The sequence below is a fragment of the Plectropomus leopardus genome, chromosome 5 (assembly GCF_026936395.1).
Source record: "Plectropomus leopardus strain MGB_pleo_1.0 chromosome 5, ASM2693639v1, whole genome shotgun sequence".
In the NCBI taxonomy this organism is placed as follows: domain Eukaryota; kingdom Metazoa; phylum Chordata; class Actinopteri; order Perciformes; family Serranidae; genus Plectropomus; species Plectropomus leopardus.
In genome coordinates this window covers 15933718-15943765 of record NC_142180.1, presented here as the reverse complement: position 1 = coordinate 15943765, position 10048 = coordinate 15933718, and the positions used below count along the sequence as shown (strand labels likewise).

At 39.4% G+C, this 10048-nt stretch overlaps 1 protein-coding gene across 1 annotated transcript; it reads right to left on the bottom strand.

Annotated features, from left to right (window-relative positions):
- Positions 1-1728: 1728 nt before the first annotated feature.
- Positions 1729-3762, bottom strand: LOC121965104 (transcription factor JunD-like). The gene has a single exon (XM_042515273.2). It carries the CDS (start codon positions 3564-3566, stop codon positions 2742-2744), a length of 825 nt encoding a protein of 274 aa, XP_042371207.1. The 5' UTR covers positions 3567-3762; the 3' UTR covers positions 1729-2741.
- Between the last annotated feature and the right edge of the window lie 6286 nt (positions 3763-10048).

Sequence of the window (10048 nt, the reverse complement as noted above, 5' to 3'; positions counted from 1 at the left end):
GAAAAACAAAAACTGCATAAATTTTGTTTTAAGAACAGACAGAAAGATTTATTGAAAATGATTAAATGTTTTGTTTCATACAAGCTCAGAGTCATCTCAGTTTAGAAGTAAAATTATCACACTGATGGCACATTTTTTGATGTTTCTTGTCCTATCAGCCTCAGGATGTCACTGTTTCACTTTTCTCTGGCAGGTGATGTAGAAATATATTGTCCAGCAAGAGGCAGCTCCTCAGAGTTGTTGTTTATAGGGAAAATGCACACACGTATGTTCTAAGTATATAAAATATTAGTGCATGATGCCATGGATGGATTACAGAGTCAGCTTAATAGGCACTGGCCCAGGAGCCCTAAGTGTCATGGCTCACCCTGGGCTTCACCTACAAAATGTCAATTAACACGAAAGAGACAGAAAATATCCTCAAAGACAGAGAAACGAACACAGAAGACAAAATGACTACAGAGAGATACAGAATGACTACAAAGAGACACAAAGCAATCAAAATAGACCCAAAATTAACTCAAAGAGACACAAACTTACCTCAAAGTCACACAAACCCAACACAGGAGACACAACATAACCTCAAAAAGATACAAAATGACTATAAAGAGACAAAAAGCAATAAAAAAAGACACATAAACTTTTAGACATAAAATTACCTCAAAGTAATATGAAACGAACACAGGAGACTGGCTCAGAGTCACTGGTAGCATGTTGCCATAACAATTAGGTCTTCCTAGATGTTAGAGATCAACATGCCCAAAGCAACATTTTTTTTCTACTTTTGTACCCAGCTGAAACATTAAAGGTTTGTTGTTTTTATTTCTCCTTATCATGTCTTTTGAAAATCTACAGCTACTGTCTGTAAGGGAGGTCTCCACACCCCCAGGGCTCTCTAATGCCTTGAGCATTAGATTTTCTCATTACCTTATTTTTAATTATTCCTTTTTATGTGCATTCGTTTTTGAAAATTGTTGATAAAGACCAAAACAAATTACTTACAGGCTATACTAAAATTACTGCAATTTATACAGCACCCATCCACACCACAGGCTGATATCTGTTCAACAACATGTTGAATATCCTTCAGGATATTAAGAACTGCCTTAGCATATTCACCAAAATGTCATTTTATTCATTACTGCAGTAACATCATTTGCAATTTCCCAATTAACCAGCAGAGGGAGAAAGACACCAGGGTAGTGATGTGATGCAGATTTCTACATACAGTTGCAAAATCCTGTTATTACACAACACCAACTTCAATAATTCATTCTCCCTTAAAAGAGCACCTATGAATGTAGTCAATTAAATTAATGTATAATAAGTGATCCTGGAAAAAAAAACTATTCCTATAATGATATTGTATTGACGTTTAGTTATAGTCAGTCTTAGTTTATCGTTATGGCATATAAAATAACCCACAAAATAATGTCTTACTATCTTTTTTAATATATTGAAACTAAATAAAAAGGGATCCCTGGACATTTTTTTATGTTATTCTTAACATGCAGTGACAGAAGAACAAATAAGTTACCCCAGTTAGCTGAACACCTTCATGAAACTGAACATTGTCTTAAAATGAATGGTTACAGTATGTCTTAATCTTGACAAATTTCTTTGCAACTCCACCACCCGTTCATCACCAAACAGCTGGATTACTGTTAAACCCATTTGCTTAGATTCAAGTTTTTGCCAGCTTGCATGTAAATATGAGTTTCACCAAAATGGAGGAAACAGTTTTTATTGCCGAGCAGCATTTAATTCAGAACACAGCATCATACAGCCAAACAACTGTAGGCCAGAGGTCTTGCACAGTCAGTGCAACAAAAAGGTCACGACTCTTCACATCAAAACAAGAACACAATGAAATTGGGACACAGTTGAGTAAAAAATAGATAAATACATGTATTTGTAAAGAGTAAAGATTATAAACACTGATTAATTGCACCCTTTGACACCCAGCTGTGGGCAACATTCGAGTATGTAAACAACATGCAAATTGTTCCCTACAGAAATAAATGGTCTATATTATCTCTTACAAATCAAATGTGGGTGTATGTGCGTTATTCTCTTACAGCCAATATGTGATACATTAAGGATATCTGTCATAAATATTGTTTTCATATTACTGTAGAAATATTGTAAATATGTTTGGTCCATTTTGAGACTGTATATAGTTAAAGCCAGTCTGTAAACATTTTTACAAGAAAAAAAATCTGGATATGTGCATTCTGTCATTCATGAAGTTGAGCATGTACTTCCTGTTTCTGAAAAAAGCTTCAATTTACTGTTGCTTTGTTCCCCGTTAACACATAGGAGGTAGAACAGGTCTGAATGCACTGGACACATTACAGGTAAATTTATAAACCAATTAGTGATCATTTGTTTACAAATTCTATGATGATTCCCAGGGTTTGCTCTCTATTAGGTGGAGGCGACTGTGGAGCAATGTGGATCCTGTACATTAATTCAGGAATAAAATGGCCAAATAATCTATTAAGTGAAAGAGTCTCATCATCCACTGTCTTGAATTGTGTTCTACCATTTATTTTTACATTTTGCTGATGCTCAAAGCCATTTAAACAACCAAATATTGATGTACAATTTGGCCTACATAGCCTGGCATTCACTCCACTTAAGGACAGCACACATCTGGGCTACGCTACAAACAGAAAAACCAACATTAACAAAGTCCATGAAGCTTATATGCTGGTCAGTAGCCCAGTCTGTCCAGTCCACTAGTGTACTTGAACTTCGTGTGGCAGCAGCTGGCAGCCGCTGTTGACATGGGTAAGGACTTTCTGTTTCAGCTGGGCCACTTGATCTCTCAGCAGGCTGGCCGTGGAGGCCAGATCCGTGTTGTGGCTTTTCAGCGATTTGACCTTGTCCTCCAGCCGGGAGATCCGCTCCAGCTTGCGCATCCGACACTTGGAGGCTGCAATCCGGTTTCTGAGCCTCTTCCTCTCGGCCTTCATGCGCTCCTGTGAGTCAATGTCGATGGGAGACAGCGGTGGGCTCTCCCCGAAGCTCTGGACATCGGGGACCGTCTGAGGCTCCTCCTTCAGCGGCTGGACCCGAGACAGCTCGGGCTGCGGCGGGGCTGCCCCCAAATGATGCGACGGAGGAGGAGGCGGGAAAGGGACTGTGTCTGTGGAGTAGTTGACAGTGGTCTCCAGCGGCCCGCTGCCATAACTGTTCAGATTGGTGTACACCGGTAGATCCGGCTGAACGGTGACCGGGGCGATGTTAGCGCCCAGGTCCAGGCTGCTGTTCGTCTGCCCGGCTCCGTTCAGCTGGTTCTGCTTATGTAAGTCCTCCAAAGCCTTCACGAAGCCCTCGGCAAACTCCTGCTCGTCTGTCACCGTCTTCGGGTAGAGGAACTGGGAGCTGGTCGGTGTCGTGGTGACCATGCCGTTGGACTGGATGATGAGCCTCTCCAGCTCCGGGGAGGCCAGTTTGAGCAGCCCCAGGTCCGGGGAGCTGAGGATGTTCTCGGCGTCGCGGAGATGCGGTTTGAGGTCTGCCTCGTCCCCCAGGCTCAAATTAATATCCTTCTTCATCATTATTTCCGTGGATAAAACGACAAGTAGAACTGCTCGGCGCCTCCTCACAGCGGTGTCTTGCCCATAACCTCACAGAAATGAACAGTAGCTTCTGTAAACTGTCTTGTGTTAAAGGCAAAATTATTTTGTAGAAAGCGCTGACAGCCGTCTGCTCCCGAGATGGATCTGAGTGTTCTGAACGCCCGCGCGCGCCGCCTCGAGCTTTTCTAGGCAGGCACGTTCCATTATGTCACGGTAGCGCGCACGCATTGGGCAGAGACTGATTTGAAATAATGGGACGATCCGAGCAGAGAGGAGTATAAAAGAGGAAGTGTCACTCTTCTCTGAATTCCAGAAACAGAAAGCAGTGAAAGTATAAGCACAGTAGGCTATATTAGTCTTTGATATTATTGTGTGCTGTATTAGTACTGTATCAGAATAAGACCCCCCCCCCCCCCACACACACACACACAGAGCTATCTAACTAAAAAAAAAATTTTAAAAGAAGAAAAAAAAGGCTTATCTAGAAACATTCAAGAGTGTCTTTCAGGCTAATTGTTTTTATTTTTTTATTTCAGGATGTCATTCTTCACAAAGCTTGCTAAAATGTTGGCTAATTCTAACTAGTTAGCACTGTTAATGATTTCTAGCTAATAACATTAGCAAGCTGTTGAAACTACAGTACTATACTACTGCTATATGTAGATAAGAACTATATAAAGTCACATATAATAATGTAACTACATAATATTTTGAGGCAGGATTCCCCTGATGGGTTTTCCCGCCCTCTCCAAGGGGGGTGTCTTGTCCCAAGGGTCTATTCTGGTTTTGTAGCTTCTACTGCATGCAAACACAATCACAAAAATAACAACAAATACAGTAAAATATACAAAATCCATATATAATACACATTTTGAGTCTGGCTTGTACACACATACGGTGTTTTCAAATATTGACCTCTGTTTAGGTTGAAGTGGGGTGGAGCTGAGAATAATCTGTCTTTATTATCTCATCATCGTCCCTGCCTCTGAGGTCCAACAGAGTAATGTGAGTGATCAACAATTATTCAGTACATGCCCACACAGTCAAAGGCAAAACAGTTTGGGGACACGTAGGAGCTTTGAATCAAATATTGTTTTAGGTAATCTGTGGTGTTTTTTCTGGATTTTTGTGGAAGTCCACAAGTCACCATCCAGCATCTTTTCAAATTCCTTTGTCTTTTTTCCCTCATTGAAAATGCAGTTTTTTCCCATAGAAAGGATGCCTGATGCCCATTTTAACTCTGACTGAGAGATGTTTTTTGTGTGTTTTTCCCAAAAACACAGCAATTACATTTGGCACTGGGATAACAAAATATGACATCTTAGTTTTTCACTAACTCCCTGAGTTAAACATTCAAGTTACCTACATTGAAAACAGCAAATATAAAGTTTGTTATGACTCTGTGTGTTGAAATCACTGACAGATGGCACACTTTGATGTTAAACTAAGCCTATGAACTTCAAACATGCAAAGTTATAGTTAGAGGCTAGATGTTAGCTCGTTGTACTTCACCAAAACAACTGAGAATCTGCAAAGGAAAACTAAGAGATGTGGTTGATAGCTCTGTGAAAAGCTGTAAATAGATTGTGTGCAGAGATATTTTCTAACTACTGAGTTATTCATTTTCTCAATAGATGATCTTTGGTACCAGTTCCGCTGCCATGGTGAGGAGAGCTAAACTACAAACACTTGAAACTTATAAAGTCTGGAATGTTCTGCACCTCCTTCTCATCATTTTTTTATTTATTTATTTTTTTTATATTTGACATAAAAATGATAATTGCTAAAATACGTGATATAATGGAAATAGCAGCTTGCATAATTCTGGACATGAGCAGTTGATGAATTCTCAGGAAAGGGTACTTACTTCTGTTTTATGCCCTCAGCCAAGATACTTGTTTTTCTGCACATCAGATTTTGGAGAAGTTGAATGTGAAACTGATCTGATTTCAACACGCTATCTGGTCAGTTAACAGTTTCAAGATGTTTTTGAGCTGGATCTGGTCTCACACACCCAATGTGGTCATTTTAGTTTCCACTCAACAATTACCATTTTCCATGACAGACTTTCCAGTTTCACAGTCCATATTTGAGTTGATATCAAATTTGCATTTTTAATTACAATACCATTCCCTCTATAACATATAATGTTCTTATTAACTTGCAGAGTTTAAAGCTATGCAATGCTATGCTATGTTTTAGACAGAAATCAAACCAATCTGCTCAGGCATAAATACAAAATACAAGAAAAAAAACATACATCTGTAGAACATAAAACAGCGTACCAGAGTACACTATAAATATAAGCTACTAAACAACTACTATAATATAAACTATATACACAGGATAATATATAACTAGTATACACATTACACAAGTATGAAATAATGCAAATAATGGAAAGATGTGATTTTTGATCGGGTTTAACATAAACATTATAAGCAACACTGCTGACTGATTTTTCTTTTATGTGACAAGCCTGTTTGGGTTCCTTCATTTTCATGTGACGCTGTTTTCATTTTATCCACAGACACATAGATGGGGCCAGATATCATTAAGTAGCTCTTGTTTCCTTCATTAACAAACAGTGCCTTGGCTTGCAAAGGGTTAAAGAGAGGAGGTATGTGCGTCACAGGTAGGCCCCATCCATCACTGCAAAGCTCAGTGTGGGTGGATCACATGATGGACCCTGTGATGTCAGATCTCTTAACACTGTGGCGGAAATGGAGGTGGGGGGGAGCAAACCAACAGAGGAGAGATATTTTTGTCTAAAAGCTGGGTATCAGTGTGTAGAGAGAGAGGGGGGTGCTGAGCCTGCAGTCAAGAAAAAAAGGGCAGGCAGTAGCTGGAAAAGGATGTAACACACGCACTGCATACACGCACCATGTTCTTTCATTTCCCTTTAATTTAGAACAAACCAGTGCAAAATGTGAGAAGAATACATCTACAGAGAGTTAAACATGGCAAATTTCTTTCACAACAATAATTCCATAAATGTTGATGAATTTGTTATTGCATATATTTATCAGCTCCCCACAACTATTTACAAAATATTCATTAAAATGTTATAGTTGGCTTGTAATCACTGTTTGACGTCAAGGCAGTGAAGCAGTGAACTAACGCTGGTGAAACGGTGACTGTTGAAACCATAGACTGTATATACATTTATTTACAGTCTATGGTATGGTCTCTGTTAGTTAGTTTGACACAAACACATAGAAACACAGTGTCAAGGTGGAAAAACACAAGTTTTCTTTTAAGATTTAGCTGATTTACTAAAGTTTACTAACATGAACGGAACCACATATTTTTTAGAATTGGCAGGTAGGATATCAAAGTATAAAAATATACTGTATGTTAAAAATGAACACCAATAGACCACTGCATGGTCCTGCATGGCCCTGTAAGGATACTTTACATGACATTGTAAAGTGTTCCAGATAAAACCACTCATCAGAGAGTGTGTCATCTGACAGCTAGATGTTTGAAATTCTTCAAATACAAGTAAACGTGAACTGAGGTGTAAATTCAGGCCTCCAGCAATAATTGCCAGCGGTGATTGTGGGTTACTGCTGCAAGTCAGGGCACAGAGTGATGAGCTGTCAGGAGTGCCTGGCACTGGTTGGAGCGTTTCAACTTCCACTGTGCCAGAGTGTACGGGAGATCAGGAACATTTTGTACTATACTGAGCAACATGTGGTTGGACGTATAAATGTGAATGAGCATCCATCTACTTGTGTGGGACAAAACTTTGAGGCTTACTTTCACATTCATTTCTATCAATTACCTTGTGAAACCGCAATGAGGTTTGAGAGCTCTCGCTGGCAGCTGGTTTGGCAAATGAGCACGGATGTATTTAGATAGTGTACAGGCTTGCAAAGTATTCTTTCGAAGTACTCAACTGGATAAATGTCAGACCAACAATGATTCAGTGCCCAAATGGCAGGTATGCAACTTTTCGTGGGCATGTGTGCACAAAAATGAAGCACATATCCACCAAAACCATATTTCAGATTCTAATTTCCTTTTGTAGCACTTACCTTTTACATATGATCATTCTGGGTTTCTGAGAATATATATTGCTCTACCTGCAGTTGCGGTGCTGCCGTTGTTGTGAATAGCAACATTTTGATTCAATTAAAGATCATAAAATACTTAAAGTTTTAACTGTAAAAAGGGTTCTGTGGTTCAGTGTGTGTGGAGGCAGGGACGTGCTGCGTCCTCACAGCATGGACTTCCTGCTACTCCTCATCTATGTAAACTACGGATACACTGCTTATTTTGCTTTGGGGGCTAATGACAGGCCAGGTGCCAGTTGCATCAGCCCTACATGTTTCTAACATTTTTGGAAGTTTCTAGGGTTTTAAGACGTTTCTGGGATTTTAAGAAGTTTCTAGGATTTTACAACATTTCTCAGATTTTAGAACATCTGTACAATTTTAAGACATTTCTTGGATTTTAAGACATTTCCAGGATTTTAGGGTATATCTCAGATTTTGTGAAATTTCTCAGATTTTTTGGCATTTCTAGGATTTTAGGACATATTTCTAAGTGGAAATCACTTTATTTTTATTGTGAATTACAAAATGATTGGGGGGCCACCTGGCACCTTATCAGCCAGATAAGGCCAGATTACTGCTTTAAAGGAATAAGAATGGGATTTTGGTTGAAAGTGTGTGTTTTGAGGAATTACTTCTGGTGGATACTTTGAGATAAAGACTTTTTCTTTCTTTTCTTAGCACTATATGTTCTGTAGTATATAGTAAAAAAAAAAACAGAATAGACATGCGTATATTTGTCCCACTAACCTGCTCCACTGGACCTGATGACGTAGTTTCCATTTCCACATTTGTGGAGGATGTAGGAACCCTATGCACAAAGTGTGTGCGTGTACTGATGGTTTGAACAGAACACACCTGTGCCCACACACAAACACACTCTGACAGTTTCACATACTAAACCACAAAACCTCACCGAGTACGTACCTACACCTTTTCATAGTTAAATGTGAACTAAACTTAAGCATGCAATATTTGACTTCTACTTTTTTCCTTGACATGTTACTGTTACGCATCACACACCACTGTTAGTCCACATATTTGCATATTTATAGTCTTTACACCGAGAGATTTCAGTATAACCCGCTGAATTAACTTGGTATTCTGTGTTTTATTTTCAAATTTTAAGTCATCAATTGTTACCTGTTTTCTTGCTCATTTATTGTCTTGTTTCTGAGTTAGGTTTAGTGATACAGTACTGTGCTCGTGTGCTTAACTTACTTACCTAATGTTACTTTTTATAATAAAATAAAATGATCATCATTTTTAATATGTTTGTATTATTCTTATTATTTTGCAGCTACAACAGTCTCTAATATTCACATAAAAACTATACAAATCAATATTTAATCTTATTTTCCCAGTAGTAAATAAGAGTGATAATAGAGACAGAAGCAATGTACCTCAGGTTTCCATCCATTTTCATTTCGTTTCATTTCTATGAAACAGAAAAATGTAAATTACATTTTGTGGGAAGATTTTATAACATGCTGTTTCAATATCACCCATGAATGCATGCACTCAAACCTGGAGTGTATGCACCATCTTCAGTTGCCATGTTTGAGGCCTGCATTGTATAATACAATGAATTTTAGTCAGAGAGATGGCAAAACATCAGCACACGTGTCTTCGTTGTATACACCGAGTGTACAAGAACACAATGAGCCACAGCCGCTCAGTAGGTATTGTGGGTCGTCCACTAATTGTAAAGTTAGTGGTCCTGTTACCGGCTCTTCAACATGTTGAAGTATCCTTGGGCAACTAGTAGCAGGTGGCACCCTGTACGGCAGCCACTAGTGTGAATGTGTGTGTGTGTGTGTGTGTGTGTGTGTGTGTGTGTGTGTGTGTGTGTGTGTGTGTGTGTGTGTGTGTGTGTGAATATGACTCGTAATGTGAAAGCGCGGTTTGAGTGGTCAAACAAATAGAAGAACACTGATACCTCCCAAAATGACAACATAGCTGCAACAGTAAACACAGTTTTCTGGTTTCAAAATCACCAGTCAGAAACCTGAGGGCGATGCCAGGCTGACTTCCTGCACTTCTCCTGACACAACAGGCAACTGCTCTGCTAAAGTGCCCTCCAGCAAAACACTGAATCTCTACCGGCTGAGGGGCTTGCGCTGCTTGGGTGACTGTGACCACCGACCTCTGACCTCTCTGTGCAGGGTGAGTATGTGTGTACGATCTTTCCTCTGATAAAAGCGCAGATACTAAAACAAAACCTTCACAAGTGCTGTCATCTCAATTCAAGGGATAAAAATATGCCTTTGAAGGAACAACATTTCTGTGAGATGAATGGAGAGAGAGAGAGAAAGATGCAGAGCGTGGGGAGACATGTTTTCCTGGCAGGCTGGGATTAGATGCGGTTCCATAAATATGTTGGGCAGCTTGGTATACTTTGTG

What these genes read in the sequence shown, in the direction of transcription:
- LOC121965104 (XM_042515273.2), bottom strand. Translation starts at nt 3,566, where the DNA reads ATGATGAAGAAGGATATTAATTTGAGCCTGGGGGACGAGGCAGACCTC.